Source organism: Neodiprion virginianus, chromosome 5 (genome assembly GCF_021901495.1).
Source record: "Neodiprion virginianus isolate iyNeoVirg1 chromosome 5, iyNeoVirg1.1, whole genome shotgun sequence".
Classification (NCBI taxonomy): Eukaryota; Metazoa; Arthropoda; class Insecta; order Hymenoptera; family Diprionidae; genus Neodiprion; species Neodiprion virginianus.
In genome coordinates this window covers 10,313,288-10,337,539 of record NC_060881.1, presented here as the reverse complement: position 1 = coordinate 10,337,539, position 24,252 = coordinate 10,313,288, and the positions used below count along the sequence as shown (strand labels likewise).

At 38.9% G+C, this 24,252-nt stretch overlaps 1 protein-coding gene across 1 annotated transcript in view; it reads left to right on the top strand.

Moving 5' to 3' along the window:
* Positions 1–23,274, top strand: part of LOC124306362 (probable G-protein coupled receptor Mth-like 1) — a 114,783-nt gene extending 91,509 nt beyond the window's left edge. Inside the window, exons 4-6 of the mRNA XM_046766983.1 lie at positions 3,590–3,774; positions 13,419–13,557; positions 22,303–23,274. Coding sequence (XP_046622939.1) covers positions 3,590–3,774; positions 13,419–13,557; positions 22,303–22,636 — 658 coding nt within the window. The 3' untranslated portion in view covers positions 22,637–23,274. The remainder of the gene's footprint in view (positions 1–3,589; positions 3,775–13,418; positions 13,558–22,302) is intronic.
* Positions 23,275–24,252: the final 978 nt, after the last annotated feature.

Genomic DNA, 24,252 nt, shown 5'->3' with positions numbered 1-24,252 from the left:
CACAACTTAAATCGATACGACCAATCACGCGCAGATAGCGTACCGCAAAAGATATGCTTGCAGCCAGTTAGACCAGCTTGTACCTAGTTCACGTACTGTAATTATAGTACGGCTTAGAGAAGTCCGCGTAACTATGACCTTTTCATTCGTACCTGCAGATTGCTGTCCTTCACAAGCTTCGCTCGCTGTCATTGTAGGTTTCATTGGATGCTTAACAATCCTGTTGAAGGATCGTGTTACGAAGTGTTCCTCGAAAACAACAAGAGGCCATTATCACATCACAAAGGACACCGACGTGTTTCCCGTTCCAAAATCTAGCACCGATTTGATGATCAGTCTCCCAGTCTCAGTCCTCCGAGTTTCACGGCTAAGCGTCCTTTCCCTTCATCAACAAATGACCACTTGTCAGAGACAACCGTCAACTCCCTTGGCACTCTTTACTCCGGATTCGAAGCCGTTTGTTTGGACTGTAGAACCGTCTCGAGGACTTTGGAGAGCTCCTGTCTGGGGCATAGGGAGTCCCTAAAGGCAGCGTAGAACTCGGTTTGAATATTTTACGTTGCTCAAAGGGTAAAAATTTTAATTCCAAACATTCTTATGACGCTCTGTACAATTTCGCGGACGGTTTCTTGCCGCGCGCAAATCTCCGCTTCAACCCTCTCCTGCGACCCTCTCACCTATTATCCCATCGAGCTCTCGTGACCTCACGATTCCAAGTATCCTTCAATCTGGTGAAACGAGTTTGCACTCGCTTTGTTCCCGCATTCGCGTTCAGTGGCTGCAGTAGAATTCACACTGCGGGATCCGGCTCCAGAACTTGAACATTCTTTCGTTCACACCGACTCAAGTCGAATTCGTAATTTACCCATCACGATCATCTTCCTCGATTTTCATCCTTCGATAAGAGGTTGGCCCAAAACCGGATCTTAGTGAGACTGTGGAATGAGACTCGTTGACAGTCGTTGTAAATTCAGCCTAACCCGAAGGATGGAAGCACTACGACGACCTAGCGGTACGTTATGTGATACCTTTCTATACCAGCTTCTGTTCCCCACTGGGTATAGAACGCGCGCAAGATCGAGCTGAAAGAAATTCGCTTCCGTGCGACACGCGATGCTCACGAACGACAGTGAACCTGGGCCCTCCTGCCAATATCCTACAATTGTCACCACGGATCTCACACTTGAGCTCGTTTACAGTTCGTGTCGTTAATCCTAACCTATCCTAATCCATCGAAACTTAACGCAACTGGTGTATTATTCTATACCCAATCGATACGCATATCAAGTCCAACCATGCTCTACCCCTCATCGCTTTCATCCGCAGGGCGAAAAGCTCTCCAATATTACGTCTCTTAATATTTCCCCGAAATTCATCGTGGTTTTTTCGTATATGGAATTTTGACGAATCATAATACATTTTTTTAGCCAAGTCATTTCACAAAGCTAGGATATAGAAGCTTGTTACTCAATAATCTTGATGATTGCTAGATTCTAAGTATCCGTCATTAAGTTTTAAGTATCAAGAGTAAGCATGGTTCCGAAATCTGTAGTATTGCAATGTAACATTCAGAATTCATGGGCCTAAACTGGTTCGATTCTGGATACAAATTTCACCGACTAGATCGTTACGAGCGCATTGTTGGGTTCAGTTTATGATCTCGCCGAGATGGGGCGATGGAATGATTTCAAACCCGTTAAAATTTCTAGCACCTTCCCAGTCTCGTCGTGCTAACCTGCCGAGTAATAATTATAACCGTAAACCTGTGTCCGTAGTCATTGTTCGAGCTCCGTTTTAATGACGTCATAATTCCGGACGTCATTCACGCTGATCGGTATTCTGCGGGAAATTACCGCAGCGTCGCGAGGTGAATACGACACGATGCTTCAACTGATTGACGTCGCATTGTCTCCCGTTATCGAATCTCCGACATCCACCCTGACCATAACACTATGTAAAAAACTGAAAAGCCGAAGTAGAATTTTCTAAAAATTACGCTTTTATATAGAATCAAGTTTAATCAGTCTGTGTACCTAATTCCAAGCTGCAATAATTGATATTGGATTACCAGCATACAACTTCACCCGACACATGATTATATAAATCTGCAGGTGACTTTAAATCATATGTAACGACGTCTGTGACTCTGACTGGTGCCACATATCTTTTATACTGCATTTCACAAATTCTTCAATGAGATACACAATCTTAAGGTGATTCTATTTTCCTACTTGGCCCAGTGATATAACCTATATTACAGTCTCACTGATTTGTCGTTACTAAGAAGTGTAACAAAAGTAATTTCAGTTGGTCAAGTTATGAAGGAATATAGCATCGTCTTGACAGTGCGAGTCGTACTTATGCGTGACTTGAACCTAGTTAGGAACTACTAAATTTTGCTTACAATATTGCATTGGTATTATAAGTAGTCACCGAGTGAGCCCTTTTCCCAGCTTAGAAAATCTCGATACAGATCTGGCCGATCAAGCGCCATTATGCAATGATCCAATAAACGTCTAGAAGCAGTTTCTTTTCCTTGTGCGTCAGAAACGTGATACATCTATTGATCGATTTTAATATGCGATCAGCTTCTGGCTGAGGGGAACGTTGTGGATAACCGCCCCGTAGAGCGTACTGTTGCTATACATATACCAGGGGCATTGATTTTTTACAGCTCCAAGATTTTATAGTCGGCACAGGGACGACATCGACAGAGTATTTTTAATCCAGACATTTATTTCAAGGTGGTGATTCGCTGGCGTCTGCGACGATGACCACTGCCATGTCCCGTCCCTAATAAAGCGACGTCTTGACAACCGCGTACATGCCCACATGCTATAACGTATACACTTATACCTGAGTAGCAACGACCTGTCACTAACGCTAATGCCAACATCACTCTTATTTATTACCTCTCCCACTTGGCAAAGCCAGCTCGCACATGATCGATGCAGGTCTTACATCCGTACTACAGGAGACCCAAATCCCTAATGACGTCCTCACCCTACATTCTCTCAGTCGGTCGTGGCTCACTTTCAAGAAAGAGATAAAAAAATCGGCACTACAACTTTCTAATGGCAAGATGAATGATCGAAACTAATGAGCCAATTAATACCTACGACTTCGGTTGTATACATCACAGAACACCAAACGGTAATCCTTATCCATCTTGGCTTGCAGTTCGATTGAGACTGCAAGAATTATACGTGAATTTTAAATATGCCATTTTCTCGGTTGAATGAAACACGTCATTCACGCACAATTGCGTCCGGTGTAAAATAATCTTCTTAAATCGTTACTAGTCTGGTCACGTAATTCAACGAAACAGTCGCACCATATTATGGAGACCGTCTAACATTGGCTCAACATATCAATTAGCGATACGTACTTTCGGGTACACGAGACCAGAAAAACAGCAAATCCGATCGTTAGATAATCTCCTCGATTCTCTACGTGAGTCATTTGAACTCACTAAATAACAAATTCTCATTGAAATTCCCTCTGTGTCTTTCTAATCCTTCTACACGTTGACACGGTCCGTCATGCGGAATAAACTGGTGAAGTAAAGTGTTTTCTTTTTCTCTTGCAGAGACTTGAGGCCGGCGAGTCTGGAAAAGGGCCAGGAAATTTTGAGGCTTAGGGTGTACGCCTGTTACGCTTGGGGCGGTCCTCTCTTTATAGCCGGTTTAGCGGCACTGCTTGACAATCTGCCGGAACAACCTGGACTCATATTCCTCAGACCACGTTTCGGCGAGAAATACTGCTGGTTTTACGGTAGGTGAAAAGTCTACATTAACAATGACAGCGATATGCGATCTTGCTTGTTCCGTGAAAGAAGTTTCCTAAGGGCCATTCAAAAAATTTTCGGCACGATGAGTCCGGGTATTTCTTTCTCCGTTACTCCAAGAACACCACTTTTCCTTCCTTCCGAGTCTCGCTTACCGATGCAATGGCCCTTGGCGTCGACTGCCTATCTCGTGACAGAGAATACCGGCTATGGGGTAGATATAAATCCGGCGCCAGCCGGCCATCCGAAGACACCCTGGCGCTTGGCGATACACGGTCGACCCGCGGCCAAACCGAGGGGTAGATCTAAAAGTATATAAATACCCACGCACACATGCATCCACCGTGTATGATGGCTCTGAATACGCGTAAATGCCTTCCACACGTTCGCGGGACATGAGAGAGCAGACAGAAATCCGGCATTCCAAGAGGGGATTTAACGAAATGGATCCAACTACCACTGCACGGTCCCTATAGGAAGAGCCATTTCGAAAGATCCATGCGATTCGTTAATGTACGGTGACTGATATAAATTTATGCCCCGGGATGAAAATCGTTATTATCCCCGAAAGGCCAACCGTCCCTCTGACCCTGTAAAACTTCAGAATAGGGGAAGGTCCAATTGGCTGAACGAAGTCGTTGAAGTTGGGAAAGTTTTTCGTGGTTCGTCATCTCGACGAAATTCAGCTTCTCTTCAAACTTTAGAATTCGATCAATTTAAAATAAGTGTAGATAATAGTATTTAAATTCGATAACATTTGTTTTTTTTCAATATACATTCATCAAAACGGAATACTGTTAATTTTTTCTGAATAATAAAAACACTGGCGTGGCTCTTCGGATAATCAGTGCAAAATCGTACAAAATGTTTTTAGAGTATTTTCAGAGCGTTTTTGAACCACCGTCGCAGACTAACCCTCTTATAGGGTAAATAACTAGTCCGCAATTCTGCATGGTGCTTGTGTGATAAATGTTACGAATGCATAGCATATATTATACATAGCTGTCGAAGCGAATTCCCTTTTTGCCTTTCCATAGCCCATCTTGATGATACTTCCCCTAGGTAATAATTCAGATTTGCACTTCCGATTTTCCTGCTTTTTTTCGTCTACCAATGAGTTGGTCAACCAAACCATCATGGCTCCAAAGATAGACTGTTGGAATGATAATGTTGAAAATACGTAGTGCTAAAAATTTTCTATAAAATTCTACACCATTTTGGTGGTGATTTTAAAATTATTTGATGTGAATTTGACTCTCTTAATCCGATTGGCGGTATAAATTTTACACCAAACGATGTTAACTTGCATCGATACCTCAATTTTTAAACAGTGTATGTCTTATATGCTTTTGATAAAAATGACCAAAGTTCCATCTATCTTGAAACTAGTATACCAAAATACTGTTAGCATTCATCCCGTCGTCATTTGCCTACGATTATTGATATGCATCGTTAAGATGAAACACTTCACCTTCTCAGTTTTCAATATTTTCTGCAACAAGCTATAATAGTGGGATTTTACCGTTTGATATCTGCAGAGGTACCTGTACCTAACACTTAGTAACTTACATAGTACTCTTTAGTTGTTAACTCTAGGTCTGCTAGACAAATGACAGTTGAAAGTTTGTCCCCATCGCACGTCCAGTCACAGATTCTATTGGTATGTACTGTGGTCATATTTCAATTTCTACACATTAACGAGAGAGGCGAAGACAAACGGGAAACGAAATTGTGGCCCATTGCATCAGGTATTGACCGGTGTAGCAATAAGACACTTGTGTTTGTTATGGTTTGCCACTGAGTGAGATATAACTAGGGAAACAGCTATCGTTGGCCAACGGCCAAATCCAAGCGGATATATAGAGATAAGTCCGCACGCAACCGTATCCCTGACGGAAGAATCGCCTCTATACAACGTTACAATGTCTACACGTCTTGCAGATAGAAACTTTCTTAATGTCCACAGGAACTCCCTGTCTCTGAAACGTTATTACGGTTCTGTACAAATAACGTTAGACAATAAAAAGCCAGAAATTTTTGGCATCCAAACTTTTCTTCATCCGTACAAAAAATTCTTCAGACATTCACCTCGTCTCTCTAACCCGCTCTCTGACTTTTATCTATTTAATAATTTCAGAGTTGGAAAGCTGGTATAAAAGCCTACTTCAAGTACCGAACATTCAATCATTCCATTTAGCAATTTTTAGAAGTAATCTCGGGATAAACAATTTTACTCTTCATCATCTTTAGTGATATAAAAAAAGTATTGATTTCGGTCGAAAATCACTTGTTCTAAATTCAACGAATCTTTGAGATTCGAACCTATGGAATCCGAAAAATAGGTTTTCAGAAAATGTCGGTCTGCCGGTATGTCTGTCTGACCGACAAACTTCCGCGATGATCTTGAAAATGGCTGGATGAAAAAGTTTGAAACTTACAGGATTTTACAATCTAATGATTGGCATGAAAAATTGCCACGTCCAGTTTAATTTAAACTTCCGGTTATACCGAAAATAAATCGATTTTCAATGTTCTACCGACAAACGTATACTTTTCCTCTTATTATTTTTCTAAATAAACGATCATTTTTTTCTCAGTTATATATTTATTTTTGAAAAATGTATACATTTTTGGTTTTCCAAAAATTTTTGTTATTCTCATTTTTCTTTCAAATCTTTTTCATTTGGCTGCCAAGTTTTATCAGTATCAGATTTCTCACTCGGCCGTTTCCGAGATCGCCAACATCGAAGTTTGTCGAACAGACCAATTGAAAATTGTTTTTTCGGTTTGGTTTTATGGAGGGAGCATAGACCGAGAGCTCTTCTTTTCTTTCTCTCTCTCTATCTCTCTCTCTGCCTCCCCCCTCTCTTTGCTCAACCATTCACTAGAATGGGTAGGAGAAGCTATTCTTCTCAAAAAAAAAAAAAAATTGCAGAGGGTAAGCGCTCTAAGTTGCTTCGAGGGTGAGATCGTAATGAGCTTTACTTAAAATCTTTTGGTGCATGTCTTCTGATCAGAAAGCGTCTATGTCACCAAACGTTGAATATTGCTCACCGTCTGTACATCTGTTGTGTTTATCTTCTGCCAGGCTGACAGATTGAAATGAAGGAAATCTTTTTCCGTATGTATATAGACGAACGTTGGTATACAAGTTTCCATGCAACAATGAAACAAATGTAATGAATTATTGGCTGGAATTTTACATCTTCTGAAAAGTATTCCTACTATCCACAATGTGATCAAGAATGATTAATAATCATTTTCACGACATCATTGAGTTATGGACTCAAATGTTTTTTTGATAAAACAAAAGTCGTTGATCATAAAATTACAAAAATGAAAATTTTTAATCTGAATCTTAAGTCTATATTTAATATTTTCGAATTATCACTAATCGCATTAATTCCTTGACTAATTCGCAGTGGACTTAATGTCAGCGAAATCAAAATTGAAAATAATGTAGACCATGGTGTAAAAATAAATTGAATACCAAACAGAAAAATCTCCGTATTGTAAAATTCAATGGCGAATTTATTTTTCACTGTTTTCAAGAAAATTGAGCTATATTTTAGGTAGGTAATTGGTATGCGGGAAAAGGCAGTCTTATGAATAAAATTTTAGAAAATATATGTAAACGATACACACCAGTCACGCAACGTCGAAAAATGGGGCTGAAAGTAATACGCGGTGCATGTGTAAAATTTTTATAACTTAATTCTGCGGAAAAATTGTACAATGAAAAATTTACACGTCCCCGCCTGATCTCACCTATGATTCGTTTAAAGGAATTGATAAATGCACGGAGCACACCTACGGCGTCGATGATTTATCGGTCACCTATATTTAAAAATAGACCCCCAGATATACGGCCGGCCACCCAGCACTACTTGGGTGCATCAGTGCGACCAACATCGCTTCGCGCCGACAAACGCACGAGATTTCCCAGCACACACAGGCGTGTTTACCATACGCGAATTGGCCAGCAAGTACGTAAATTGCGAGAGAGTAAAACTGGGTCGATTACAATGCAAGCTACTATTCTCCACTTATTACGATAATGCGATACTCCTTGCGAGCAAAAGGGCCAGCGACTCCAGTCGGGAGATTATTTATGGGTTTGTCTTCCATGGGGTGACACAGCTGATAACGTTATACTGGATAGACGGAGGGATGTAGTTAGTAATCGCTATTCTATTCTATAAGCTGGAGCGCCGCACCCCTCGCTCCAATTTCTCCCATCGCTTCGACTTCCGCTTTACTTCCATAGTTCACCGCCCGACAATTACACTTGTTGTACTATTGTTCTTATTATTTTGCATTACCATTTCTCTCTCTCGTTCTCGCTCCACATACTCAAGGAGATTGATTGGCTAAAAACCGATACTGTTCGTTAAATTCGGTAAGACGTAGTCGTAGATTGAGTATTTATCACATTATTCTAGTCGCAAATTAGCATCAAGATCTCTTCCGAAATATACAAAAAAAAAAATAAATAGTATATTGTGTAACAAGGAAGACAACTCGGTCTTTTCGGACCGAGCGTAAGTTTGCAATATGGGTTGAAGGTGAGCCGTAGATGAATATTGCAAATATGCGAGGCGAAAATACCCTTGCCACCTTGTTGCAAACGATTCATTGTATTGCAAGCGTATGTTACGCGATTTTGCACGAAGTACGAAATTGAGGTTAGGGTCGCGTAATATCAGATTTGTTCGCGACAGCGCATGCGTGCAGTACGCCGCGCATGCGCATTCGCAGTCTCACTTGACCGTCATAGAAACGCGTACTTTGTGTTCAGAAAACACACATGAAAAAACGCGTAAAACATTCTCGATGTTACATAAAATAAAATATAAACCGTCACTATGTACAAAAGCGTAGATTCCGATTCTTTATTTCAAATATCTTCAAATTTTTTTAAAGTCGGTATAGTGTCATTCCATTTCACTCTACATGGCTCATTTTGTCCAAAAGTGAAACAGTTATCCTATTTTATCAGAAGTCGATTTAATACTGCCATTTTTTAATCATAATCAATACCAGTGTAATATTGTCATATTATATTGTATTACCAGTGTGGAAAGTGCGTGATTTCCGTTTAGACGAATATTGGCAGATATTGCCCATACGTTTGACACACGCTATTTTTGCAATACCTTTGAAGGAAAGTATTACCTGAGAAGCACCGTCGCGACGGTGCCATAGACAGCATGTGAAATTGCGGTTTGGTAATTTACCGCCATTGAAACAGTGCATACAATTGATTTTTTTGAAATGCACCAAAAAAGATAATTCTAGTGTGTAAAATTGAGCATTTTACTTGTGCGCATGCGCCAACGTCGGTTTACCGCACTGTTCGGAAATGGGGCGATTTACGCGAACTCCACAGGATTCGAAAATCGAACTTTCCAAGCAAGCATTGAAAAAAATTGAATATCTAACGATGTCAATATAACCAAAACAAAGTTTTTCAGTGAATTTATCGAAAACAATTTTCCGCATTAAGATGGGGCATCATAGAGTGAAATAGAAGGAACCCACTAATTTTTGAGCTATTTGGAATCTATTTAAAATGAAGCATATTTATATAAGCCCTTGCTTATAATTCCCCCAATTTTTACTTCCGTATTTCTGAGTAGATCGTCGTAGTTTCTGAATATCGTAATTTGGTGAATGCTCAACGCACGACCGATCGGTTTTCGGCCAACCAACCTCCATAATTATAATTCAACTTACTCTGCCGTTCGGTAGATCGAAACAGGAATTACAAGAACAGCTACGAATTACGATATTGAGGTTGTTGCATGTTCTTGATGTTTATTGTTTCAGCTTCAAAACTGTACCTGTCTTTATTTGTTCGAAGAATATTTTCGAACGAGTCGATTCCTTTGCGTATGTATAAGTTTATTTTTGCAGAGACCGAGCAAGCTATATCTTACTGCTATATTTATACGGCAACTCAATGCAAAGGCGAAAGTAAATTCTGCCCCACCTTCAAAATTGTTTTACATTGAATCGTTGGAACAATAATCTGTTTTTGAATCGTTACCGTGCGAAGTCGACATCGCCATTTGTACAACTTTTATCAAATCTGCAACTTATATTTGTGTCGGTTTTAAATTATTTTGTAGATTTACACTTACTAAAAATTGAATTGATTGTTTCTTAAACATTTTAGTCATAAACCAATACCAGTAAGAAGCATTGTTTGTCTTTTGATTCTCCGAAAACGATTTCACGCGGTGATGAGAACTTTAAATTAAACTTTTCCAGTATCCATTCTACTACAGCTGCTCTTGGTCTATTCGGGGATTACTGAATTTCCGTGGAAAATGAAACCAGAATTATCGTTATTCTTCTAGACAAATAGCTGACAAGGTAATTAGGAATAATAGAGTCGGTCAACAAATGCAAAAACTCCGATATGATAAGCTGGGAACATTTGGGCTTGAATTGTTCTTTTTATCATTCAAAACATTGATAGAAAGTGTGAATTCAATCAAACTTACAGATGCTGGTTTTCTTAAACGGCCTACGAGTGGAATTTATTACAGAATATAAAGGGGTCTAATATTTTAAGAATCTGTATAAGAACAAATTTATTGTAAGCGTAGGAAGGCAAAATTGTCAAAATAGATTAATAAATTGCTTCGTATGCAGTATACAGTATTCCGTTTACTTGAGATGTACAGTTCAAAAAAAAAAAAGAAACATTTTATATTTTGTCAAAAAACTATCCCCTTGGTACCGTAAAGAATTGAAAACCGTGAATTTTGATAGAATTACTTCATTAATTGCTGATCTGTGGTGGGTCACATTATCAGATACTTTATGATAATGCTAAATCAGTTTCTTCAATTTCAACGAATAATAGCTAATTTTTTTAGCTATGAACCCAACACAAATCGCCTGACATATTTTTTCGTTAATATAAACATATTTCAAAGTAAAGCACCTCTTCATTTATTATTTGCAAACTATATTGATTTTACAGAAGTTGATTTGCCGGTTGATTGAAGTAAGTCGAAGAAAATTTTTTAAAAACATCTTAAACAAAAGGTACAAAAAAGCGGCAGTAACTAATGTTTAAATGTTGTTGCAACAAGAATGTGTGTATATATCCTCCTAATTTTCAACATTCCACTCTCAAGTTATTCACGTCAAAAACGATTGTGAAATTGAAAATCACATTCGACTCCCCGATCGAATGCCGGTAATAAACAAACCCGATGCCGTTGCTGACGAGTAATTTGCTATATGGAATAAATTCACCCTTTTCAGCTGCATTAATAGCGCGACTTCCGTTAACGCGATGCACGGACATTGATTTTGACGACTGATAACCTGGCAGCTCCCGGTACGTCCTGGCACGCCCCATGCAAGACACCCCATAACGTTTACCAGGCGCCACAATCCCGGCTCAGGTTCTAATAATGCACGCAGAGACTTGACAGCTAATCAAAACGAACTCCGCGCCGAATTCTGAAACCATTAGATTCTGGTTTCCGGCTCGTAATTTTCAACTGTGTAAGCAGTTCTCCCTTCGTCTAAATATACAAGTCTGATCTCGTATCGCGCTACCACGTTTATAAATTAATCGTGCTAATTCTATCGCGTCTATTGAAGTATTTTTTCGTTCACACCTCGCGGGGTAAGAACTCGATGGAAATGAGTATGGGAAAAAGTGGGAAAAAGCATTGCGATTTTGAGGGTAAATCTAATACTTGTCTAGATTTCGACAAACCGTGATCACTTGCGAAGCAAACGGGGAAAACTGATTGGTCCGAGTTTAGAGCCGGTCCCAGAAATTCCCACTATTTACGTTGTTTTGGAAAAAATTTAATTTTCAACAAAAGTTTTTTATTTTTGCGATACACTCTAAGATGGATCGGTCGATTTTACCAGATATCTGATCAAACCTGTAAGTTAAACGAAGCAAAACTAACGAACCAAAACATTGAGATCCAATGAAAATTCAACGTTTCATCTTCAGGGTGATACTAATAACTTTACTTCCGCTCTGAATACATACAACCGGGAGTTTACAAAATTTACAAACACGCGACTGGCTTGATGTAAGACTGTTGGAAAAATATCGCAAATTCAGAATCCAATGATATGAACCGCTTTACTGAATTTTTTTGAGAACACCCAGAAACCATTTTCCGTAGTTTTAGGTAAAATAACGAGTATATTAAAATAGCTTTTGCGGCATGGGACAAGTCAATGAAAAATTGATTTTCATATACGGTAAATAAAGACCTCAGTGACTGTCTGTCGTAGATGTGTAAGAAGCTATATTATCCGTATATTTTTTGAGTCAGTTTCCCCAGAACCAGACCAATTGACGTATGAATTATTCTTGAGAAGTTAACTGTGATTTAGAAATAAACGCGGCTGGCGTACTTCGAATTTTTGGCCATTTATACTATACGTCTGTTATCTCTTGAAATTGTGAAAGAAGAAAATCATTTCACGTTCACGTCTGCGTTACGTTCTGCATAGATTGACCAAACGACTGATTTTAAGAAATTGAACCATGGAAATTGTCCAGAGTGAATATTCAGTTATTCGTTTTTACCGATCGAGCTGAGTAGCAACGCCGCGATAACCGATTATTCGCGAATTTTCCAAACTCCATCGATTCGCCAAGCCCGCTAAATCGCGTTCTAAATAAACGCTACCGTTGCCAATTTTCTGCCGAGCTATGTGAAATAAATTAATCGTAAACGATCTTTAACGTAACCAAACATTACACAACGTGCGAATTATATCGCGGGACCCGATTGCTATTTCTACACATTCTCGATTCTGGATCTCCGCGTCTACTTAGCAATTTACGTTCTTCCGCGATTATACGGTTATCGACCTGAACAACGGTGAAATTATTTTTCCGTCTTCACTCCAAATGTCTTCCGTTTATTGCGCCACAAGTAGAGCTGGAAATTCCACGTATACCGCCGCTTTCGATAATTCTACATGCAATCGGTTAAGCGGGGCATAGTGATAAAAAAGGTACGCGTTGTAACAGCCGGAAAGACGATGCACTCAGTGGGAAAATGTTGTTAAGAATCAAGTTGCGACCGCAAGTTATGAAAAACAGAAAGTATAACCGCATCAGTGAGATGCGAGAGCTCGCAGTTTCGTTGAAATGATATTTGTTAAGGTCATGTAGCACTCCTACCTTTACTGACTGAGCAAACTCACCCTTTGACTTCCTATATTGAGTAAACAAACGAACGGAAAGGGTTCAAATTTCGACGGTACATCGCTCTTTTGTAGCGGAATTCAGGAAAGTTACTCATATCCCGAAAATCGTCCAAAAAATTAATGGTTTTTTGACAGGTGTTACCATTCCCACATTTCCCGGATTTCAGGGACGAAAACGTGCACAGTTTGCGCAATTCCGGATAGAATGAGGAGTAAAATGAGCCATCGTGATACTGTATTCATGCAATATTAAGGTCGCTAGACGAGAACCAGGAATTACAATAATTTTTTAAATAAAAAATGCTCTGACGGTCAGCTGGGCGCACGGCCAACCAAGGAACGCTCGGCCGTAATTTGAAGTCACTCTTGAGCTGCTATGCTCAAATCTCTGATAATAATATCGTGTGTTTTATTTGTTCAGGAAGCATGGAGAGTCTGACTTACTTCTTTGGACCAGTCGGCATTCTGCTGACAATCAACGTTCTGCTTTTCGCTGCTACAGCTCGCGAGCTTACCTGTGGCCTATGGAAGCGTGAAGTAGTCAAGAGCACAACGGAGAGGTAAGCCAATCTAATTGTACTCCTAAATTATCATCCAAATTAGCTACACTGCAACGAGGGTGCAGAGAAGCGATTCTTCTCTCACCTTCAAAGAGAATGTGAAAGAGATAGAGAGCGAGAATATGAATTTGAATGTTTGTGTGTCCTGGAATTACACCTTAACGACAAAAGATAAGGATGTAGTAGCAGGGAACTGAATATTGTAACGAGAGAAAGAGAGAGAAAGGGAGAAAGTGAACCAAAGCGTGTTGACTAATTGTGAAATAATTACTAATTAACTGCGTTACCCTGAGTAGGTAACTTTAACAAAATGAGATCGCATCTCTGCACCTTTTGAAAGTGAAACGAACAATATTCATTTATGTAGATATTATTTCTAAAGAAGTGACGATAAACATTAGATTGCTTTTCGTCTCTTTATGTTGTATATAATTATCTCGATGCGACTAAATAATGTGACGTCAGTAAATTGGTTTCGCAAAATGAAATTTTTCGCGAGAAGCTGCTTAATTATGCGTGCGAATGATACACATTGAGAAGGAAAATTGAATATACATGAATACCTGAAAGCGAAGAACGAAGCAATCCTCACGATTTATATAGCTTATGGTTAGAATTTTTTTTACGAGGGTGCCCTGGTCGAAAAATACTGAGCCCAGAATTTTTTCCAACATCTTCGAAACGCTGCACCCAAATCGTTCGTCCTTGCGGTGTTCGATTTTTCTTAAGGAATATATTCCGATGATATTATAAAATCAATCTAAATCGAGAAAATGTTACGTTGTGTGAATTGTAAAATGTAGGCGTGCACTTACGTCGATTAGAATCTGAGCCTAGGCACCTTCGAACAATTGACAATCGCCAATTGTCACCATTTTCCAAAAAGCTTATGGTTTCTTTTCTTCAGCGTGAAATACAATTCTTCTTGGGATCTATCTGTTCAGAATATCATGTAGAATGGTGGTTTTATGCTGTTTTTTAGATAAAAGTCAACTAAGCTCAGATTTTAACGGCCATAAGTGCACGCGCACATTTTCCGATCACACGACGCAAAATTTCAATCGATTTCAATTCAATTTCGATCGATTTTATAATTTTATCGGAATCTTTACTGGACCAGGACACCACCCGAAAATAATCCAGGACTTCTTTTCGTGCACCTAAAATATAGTATTACAATCGACGTGAGGTTCGTCTTCCTCATTTTCTATCGGTTGATATTCCGTCGAAATTTTTATGCATTTCATTCTTGTTATTGACGTGATTATCTACTGTATTTGAAATCCAAGAAATTCGCAATCCAACGTTGCCTGAGAGCGACGATGTTGCAGTAGCGCCTTTTACACTCGGATAAAATGAAATACACGCTAGTATTGGTATCCTGAAAATCTTGCCCACCCATCTCAGACGAAATAATATTTACGACAGCACTCTGTGATATTATATTTACATTCGAGAAAGAACAGACGGGAGAGCGGACGCGCTGAACGAGTGAACACGAACTTTGACGGTCACCAGGCATTATATATCTTACGTGAAAAATTCGTAAGCCACGCAAATTTTCTTACTTGTTTACCTCGCGCTGTTCCCTCCGTCCGATTGTGAGTCAACTCTTTCCTGCACTCCTCTTCTACTATTTTTGGAAACGGTATTCACAATTCAGGGGACACAATTTAACACTTTGCTACATGCGCGTTGTGACTTTTATCCAGGATGCAGAAGTTCTTAAGGATGTTTACAGACCGTACAGTCCTGTGGAAACATAAGTTGAAAAAAAAAAAATAACAAGATAGATAGCTGGGTTCGGAAAGTTAAGATCCGGTTAATCGAGTTTAATCGTGTCAACAGAGTTTCTTCTCAACGCGGAACAAAAAAATTAAAATAAAGAAACTTGAGTTAATAAAAATTTGAATGACGTCACATTGTCGTCTTTTTTTATTATCAAAATCGCATTATTTGTCCAATTTCGGTAGGTCAGGGGCCAATTTGTTTTGTGAACGAATATCCTAAAAATCGTCTGCGATCCATTTTTTTCGCTGGACTTTAGTTTATCACAATTCCTTTCACCAGAAGTGATTTTTTTTCTGAAATTTGAGACTGATGCTTATGATATTCTGTTTTTCGTTTGTATTCTATTTTAGTCATTCCATTTTTTAGGCATGTGGCTTATAATAAAACTAGACGCTTGTATAGAAGATGATCGAATTCGTGAATTGAGTTCACCTAAATTAGCCAATAAACACATTTTCCCTTTGCATCTCAGGGTAAGATAAAAGTTCTCGAATCCCTGAGAACCTTGTGAAACCTATTCAACTCTTCTGTAAGATAAGGATTTATTTTATTTTCAAACTTGAGTGAAAAAAATTACGCAAGCAAACAAAGTTTCAACTCGGGATAGACCTACCAGCTAAGAAATTATTGTATCTCTGAAAACTTTTCCGGACTTATAGTACAAAGCTGAAACCTTACACCGCATCATGTGCTTTTTTATAACGACTGTATTTTCTCAAAAATTAGACACCCTTGTAAGAAACATCAAATTGTTTGCTATTTTTGGAAACAGTACACATAAGAAATTAAAATGATACTAACGGAAATCGGTATAAGTGAAGTTTTATGAATGGGTTTATTTTCTTGCAAAATAATTTCATTTCAATTTTACAATGGTGAGAAAAATGGCATTTTTAAGAATAGCTTTTTCACGAAAAATCTTAGCAGAACTTGCTTTCTTTCAGATAGCCACCTTGTCAACTGAAATCAGATCATAGATTGAATTGAAAGACAGACATTTATCGAAAAAAAATTGCACCTTTTCAATTCTTTATGAGTGTCATTAGTTTCCGATTATTAATAAGCTAAAACCAGTTCAAGGATGCCTGAACTGTTTACTCCTATCTCTGTGATTTATGCCGTCTACAGTAGAGAAACGTAACATTATAGAACATAATATTATTAGCGTGACCGAATCTGTATATTCTCTATTAATATCAAATTTAACTTACGCTGGTCTCCTTGACACGTTGAAGTGAAAATTTACACATAAAAAAATCGTCGTCTCGTACACCGGATGAGAGGGCAACATCTATCTGATTGAAAGTATAAAATATTCAGCGAACCGCGTTGTGCCAGTTGAAAAATAACAGTGAACCGTATCAGTTATAAGGCACAGTTTGCTCGCCTGGGCAAATCAGAGCTTTTCCATAGAAGACTCGGCCTACGAGGAATTTAAAAAAAAAACATAGGTATGGAATGAGCAGCGTTCCCTTGTCCCACGCGATTTCAAACGACACGTTTTATTGTGTCGTGATACCGGACGCCAGTCGTTCGAAGACGTCGTTATACCCCAGGTCAACGATGGATGTAGACGACTAAATCTGAATTTAATTTCGGTTCAAGGCCGACGATCAAAGCAGCCGGCTGGTCTAAAAAAAAACACGCGTAAACGCGAATTACATAGTCTATTGCTCATTGTCAGTAATTCAAACGAATGTATGAAATGTATCAATAAATCAATCACATAAACACAGTGATCACGGTACCTGGTTTAGCGAAATTGACATCGTAACTTTTACGCTGGTACTCGATCATTTATAATTTGCCAACCCTCCTCTGCGAGCGAGAGTGTGCTGCAGCACTATTATCTTCCTGCTCTTCACCTTTGATTAATGATCCTGTTTATTATCACAAAATTGTTGCAGATGCCTGCGAGTCCCTCGGTAACGATTTAAAAGATTGAACTATACAACGCGGCAACAGCTGTGCTTGATCTCTCAAGATTAATTGTCTGCCTACAAATCTTCCTCTTCGTGCAGTTCTATTGATTTGTGCCCGCAAAAAATTTATGCTTTATTAAACTTTGAACGCTTCTTGAATTCGTATACAATCGAAATACATTGCAGTGGAACGAACGTATATTGTTTTAGTCTTTCGGGAACTTCGGTTGTATTCAATTTTGACTTTCAAAATATCCCGCGCAGTTCCTCAAATGGCTGCTATTGGTCATGACCTTATTTACGTCATCACTCGTACTTGCACCTTGCGCCATCTTCCGGATCGCGTGAGAAGTTTCGCATCGCGCGGCGCTACACTCAATCTTTTCCCTAGTGTCTTCATGGTCAAATGACAGCGAAAGAATATTTTCAACCTGAACATTTCAGCGCGTGTGCAGCAATTATTGAAAACTGCACCCTCAGCAGCGGTTTCGCAAAGATTTTTTTCCACTGTCAGTTCAATTGAAACCGTCAAAATGCCACGGTATCCTTTTAAATACAGAGACGCACATGTGATGCGAAAAAATTTTAAACTCTTTTAACCATTTTTTTTTTTTTTCTTGAACTAACTTGAAAGTGAAATATTTTGTAATCCAGAAATCGTCAATTGTTAAATACACTGAAAATGTTTGAAACCCGATGAATTCACTCATAGCATGCATATCTATAATAGATATAGAAACGTGAAAAAAATGCATAAATTTCAACGGATATTGCTTCGGTAATTTTTTCTTTTACATCTACGAGGGCATAAAGAATGCACTTGGAAAAAAATGAACAAATTTTGCCCAGTTCTTCGAAGCTCGTATTAACCATCGAGATTGGCTATTTCTAACTGGCCAACGATTTCAAAAATCTGCTCAATTTCTCGCGGACGTTATAAGATGGATACATTAAAACAAACACTTGTAACCCGACGATATCTAAGTATTATTGCAGAGTAAAAATAAACAACGATCCTGGCGTTTCAGAGGTGCCTGGTTTTATACCACGATCGAAGGTCACGGAGCGTATGGTGTCTGAGAAAATAAATTTTCATTTAACCTGCAGTAGCCAAGTGGATGTCTGTCTCCGCTCTCGTAACCGCGTCCATTCGAATAGCCCGCAGACGGACGCCTGTAGAACCTCGTTTAATGCTTTTGATATCGAAGCCTGGCTGATTGTGGATAACCCGAAGTGTTAGATTCTATCCCTGTGACACAGAGCATCGACGTGATTGGAACAAGTGTTTGGAGTCCAAGTCGTGGACGTATGCCCGTTAGGACACAAGCATATTTTTGATCGAAGAATTCGTCCTTGGATGTTTTCAGTTTCTCGTAAACACGTCATTCAATATTTATAGATGTATTTCTTGTTTCCTGTTGGTCGCGACGCTACGCTTTTCGTTTTGACGTATTTGTACCTTGCGTCCAATCGGGTGACAAGATTCACCCTCAAAGTAGCCATCGAAACGACCGGCGCGACGCCGCCTACGGATAAATGGTAAATCTGACATCGTTTCTCAAATCTTGCTTAATTTATATTCCAACTGAATTTACCGATCGTAATATGTTCGCTGTATACACAAGCTGTACAACTTACCAGACACGGTATCGCGGTTTATTTTTCACGCAGCGTTCGCTGCAGCGGAATTTCTTTTTTCTTGCAAATTCACTCTATGCCTGCAGTTCTATACAATAATCGCTTCCTTCTGCAGATCACACAGCGAGAAATGATACACACCGTTGCAATAAACTTATTTCATATTTTTACGCACAGGCATACATTCCATTGCAATAATGTCATGTTTATTATCCAGTATCCAAATTCGTTTTGACGTCACTAAAACTACTTTTTTTTTTTAGATGGTAAATACATTCATGCGGTAGATACGATAAATTATTGGAGACGTATTGAGAAGAGCTATTTTTTCCCAGGAGTGATATTAAACAACCTTTTCCTTTCAACACATCGCCGATTTTCGATAAAATCGGTACTTCTGTACCTATGTATTAAAAAAAAAAAAATTGATTTGGCAAAATTTACACGGAATGCTTTGTCATTGATATATGTAGGAGATCCACGGTTCTGTGAAAAAAAAAAACTTGCGCCGACATTAATTTTTTATCTCACATCACCGCATAGAATTCATGCAAACTATTTATCGAGTGGGAGATCCATAATAAATACCATAATGTGTATTGAATCGTTTTTCAGAATATTCACATCCCTTTATCCCGATGATATAAATTCTGCGTACTATTCAGAAAGATAAAATAGCTGAAATGTACATCTTCTGGCAGAATAAGTTGACTGAACGAACTGTCAAATAAATCCAGAATTTAGAAATAGCTTTATAGTCAATCCCGAGAATCGATTGAGTTCTTACTGAACGTATTTTGGATAATTTTAAATTGTTAGACGTGCATAGAACCTCATGCAATAAGTAATAACTATTTGGAATCAGTGACAGAACTGGATCTCAAATATAAGTATCGCTTCCATTTTTTATAAAAGGAAAGAAACATAATGTATTGGCAACGAGAAGTTATGATTAAGAAAATTGAAAATTGATATGGTAAAGAAATAATCAGATATGATTTCTTATTAACTACAGAACCCCGTGGCCAACATTTCAATTCGCCCACCAGTTATAATTCGTGAAAATTCTGGACGAATTCTAGAGCTTTAAGATCACTCGGTGTTTAACACGAAGAACAAGGAACATAAATTAAATTTGTATTTTTTTTCTTACGTTTTTAAATTTGGCTTGAAACCCGCCATCGGCCGGTCATAGTCAAAATACGCGTTCCTTACCTAAAATCACGAAGTACTAAAAACAATCTCGAAAGTGCCCCAATTCACAAGTCAACCCACATCAGCATTATCTTTCCCCCAGATTTTGTGTCAAACTTTTTCTTGTATCTCTTTCGGGTTTCGAGATATTCGCCTGGCGTGATTGAAAAAGTCCACCCTGTACATCGTACTCATACATTTGGAATTTATGCAGTGCATGGAAAGATAAGAAAACAATTCTGTCATTTCGGACGTCGGCTCGTCTAGGACGGAGCGCAACATACCAGTCTGAGTAAAGCTGACGCTTATTTCCGAACGACGACTCGAAATGCCATCGTGTTTCTGTTAGTTTCTCCGACTGTTTTTTGGTGTAGTCTTTGACCGCGTAAGTGCCAGTCGTTTATAATAATTAGCGATGCGCCATCCAAAATAAACTGGCTGTAGTTCGTGGTTCGTGGATGGTCCGTGCAGAGGAAACTCTGCAGAGGATCGTTCCGAAGGCGTCGCTCGACTCTCTAAAAGACTGTTGTCACAGGTCCCCGGCGCTAGCTACATTTCGGAGCAAATAGCGCTCATTAAAACGTCATTATCCTCAATCTATCACGCCATCTCTAGAATCTGAGGGTAATTTATACGCCCTCCTAAAACAAAAGAGACTAGCCTCACCGAATACCGGATTTCAGACATTCGTTCCATCCTAACGACCGCGTCCAAGTCATTCTCAGCACAATTTTACCATATTCATGATCGCGTGAGGTCTTAAACGTATTGAAGTTACTTAAATTTGTTCATATTATTTCCAAATTTCTCATCTATACAATGGCACAATCGATACTTTTCAAGTAAAGTTCAACAGTCGACAGGCAGACGAGAGTAAGACCATTGACAAAATTGAACTGCAACTTTTATCGAAAAAGATAAAGGTGTACGGACATGGATAATATTTGTGTTCCTTGATTTTGAAATATGAAGAACTAGTAGTTTCTTGGCTCCTGCAAAATCGATCGTGTCAAGTGAAGTTATTGCTTTACAATCTGTGATTAAACTAAACCAGATAGTTGCCTGCAGGATTAAGTGGAGAAGAAAAGGGTGATTTTAGAAGCGGTGCTGATATGTCAGAACCACCCACAGCGAAGCATTCTCATCTCGATTTTCTTCTGGTTGTTTTGCTAGGTATAAGTTCTCACTTATAACAATCCCAATTCTTTTCCAATCCTCAATCACACGCTTACACATACGTTAACATAAACAGATACACATTACTGTCACCGTTGTAAGCATTCTATTGGAAATACACCAGCTTAGATTGCCAGGTCAGGTGCCAGTTGCTTATAATTGTGAAAATTGTGCCATTTATACGTCAATTCGAGTTGGTAAAACAACTCAATGAGAATTTTTACCTCCGCAAGCAGATGCCACCCAAAGTTTTACTTCTCATACATTAAACGTGCAAATACAGCGTTCACTCGTTCAATTTTCTCACTACTTGTGTGTTGAGCGGCTTATCCTCATGTCTTAACACTAATCCATAGCGCGCATCATCAAAATTATGAACAAGACTTTATATAGGATAAAACGTACGTGAGAATTTTAGGATCGCTTTATCGAAGTGGTATCTTCTTATAGACTTAGCTCGGGAGTGTTTTACTATACACAACGAAAGTTGAAGTTATACGTATATTGCAGTTGAAGGGAAATTGATCACGTACTGTTTTATTTATACTACGCGTAGGAATTGATCGTGGGGCCAAGTACCCACGAGTGTGTCCCATCTCTAAACATATACCGAATCTGTCACATGATTAAAAAATATTGTCATTGACCATGGAAAGATAACCTTTGACTCGGTCTTTGACAGGCAAACACCTCTTGACGTTGGGGATCAAAACGTTCTAATGTCTACATGATTCGTAAAATCAGAATTCCAAGCTTCAAATCGCCACAGCAATTTCTGATAGTACTAGAATTAGATGCGATTTGATGCAACCGATTCTTTGCACGGAACCAACGGCCATTGTGTAATCGGGGAATACCAGAGCCTGACTCGTGATATAATCGATAGTCTAAAGACCTGGCTAACAGTATTTTAAATGTAACGAAGCTTTAATCCTTGACTTAAATGGTCGTTCGTTGATGAACAAGCGTCTTAGAGATCCTACTGTCGGCGATGTTAACGAGAATTTTCACTTCAATTTTTCAGAGCCGCACTAGGACGCGTTTGCATGAAGCTGGTCGTCGTGATGGGAGTGACTTGGGTTGTAGACCTTATTTCGTGGATCGCCGGAGGACCCCAGTATCTATGGTACTTCCCAGACATGGTCAACGCGCTCCAGGGAGTCTTCATATTCGCTGTTGTTGGCTGTCAGCCTCAAGTTTGGACCGCTTTGAAAAGACTGTGCAACAGAAATCCGCGTACGAATGCCGGAAGACAAGGAAACGCGGTGAGCACAACGAGCAACGGAATGCCGAGCATGGGTGACAGCGTCACACAGAATCAGAGCACGAAATCTGTGCCGTTAGAAACTATCTGCTAAAGAAAGAAACGGACGAGGTAGACATACTACGATGAAATTTGAAAAGTTCCTTTTACCACCAAACAGTGGAATGGGTACCAGAGTATGTCATCGATGACGACCATTTTTTAGTGGAAAAACAGAGGAATCGGAACGACGAAAGGGGAATGAACTGTATCTGTCTTGACAAGTCTTAAGGAAAAGAAAATTACCGCATGGTTATTTATAATCTCAATTAACATATGCTAAACAGACGATGAAAAGAGTACTTCGACCTCTATTATGTTAAAAGTATCACACACCATCGAGGTAAATCTGTGAACAATCCTGGATCGTAATTTTGGATTAATATTTGCAAATTCATTGTCCGACACGTAATATTACGTATTCAATGCGTTTTTACTCTCAAAGAATATCCTAGCACAATTCTTGATGACCAACTGACCTTCGTTGTGCAATTGAAATGTTGGTACGCGTTTGCAGCGGACGTCAGCTAATCGAGATTGCGAAATAATTGGCATCGCGGCGGTCTAATATTATTATATTGACATTCTTGTTTCTTTTACGTGTACCGGCCCATTTTTAACTAACGTTCGTTAATGAGTAGTCAAGGATTTTTCAATCAATTTCATTTTACCGATGAATAGAAAAAAAATTAACCTCCTCCAAACTCTTCGCGCATTCAAGGAGGAAATGGCGGTAATAAGACCAAGCGTAATCATACGTGAATATTATTAGATACTGACAATATGAACGAGGAAATCAATGCCTTTTGAAATGCCTTTATATAACACGTCAGTGTTTACCGAAACGAATTGTATTCAAAAAATTTCACGCCTGAAGCCAATGCGTCTAAGATATTGCGTCCAGTTAGAATTTTGACGTTTAACAGATATGAAAAATTCAAAGTCCAAGTTTGAAAAATTAAAAAAACTGTCACCGCAACTGACGTAAACGTACAATGCGTTATTGCAACTGCGTTGACGTTGCGAAAAATTGATAAATGAATGAAATGAGAGTTCAAAGAATAACGGAAAACCCATGATAGGAGATTCGTTCCTTTGCGCGACTGCACTTTAACATGTACGCATGTGCACATAAATTTCGTTGAATGAATTCTCAATTTTGAGCCAAAGTAAAGTTACAAGTTTCTCAACAGTAGCCATTTTGATTTCGCACCAGCGACAAAATATTTTACGAACATTTTTTTCTGAATTTCAACGGAATGTCGAATTTTATCTTGTTGCGGACAATTAATCCACCAACAACTTGAAAAATACCTCATCTTTTTTGAGAATTCAAGCAACGAAATTCGCTTGTATGCTCATGTACATGTGTTTGCGAAAAGGAGTAAAAGAGATCGCCTTATGGCGATAACCTCTCCAGATGACGCGTTTGACTGCCAATACTTTTATCCGAGTAAACGTTTGACAGTTTTAACCGTGTATTTATTACTATGTATATAGTACACCTCTGATGTAAGGTTACATGTAGATATTAGCTTCTTCTTCTTTATGGAAGTAAGTTTATAACGCTCATAAATTATATATCATGGTATTTACTCATTTGCTAACAATTATGATAAATGAAATGTATTCATGCGTAAAAAATAGGTGTCCCATTTAACTGTTTCTAGG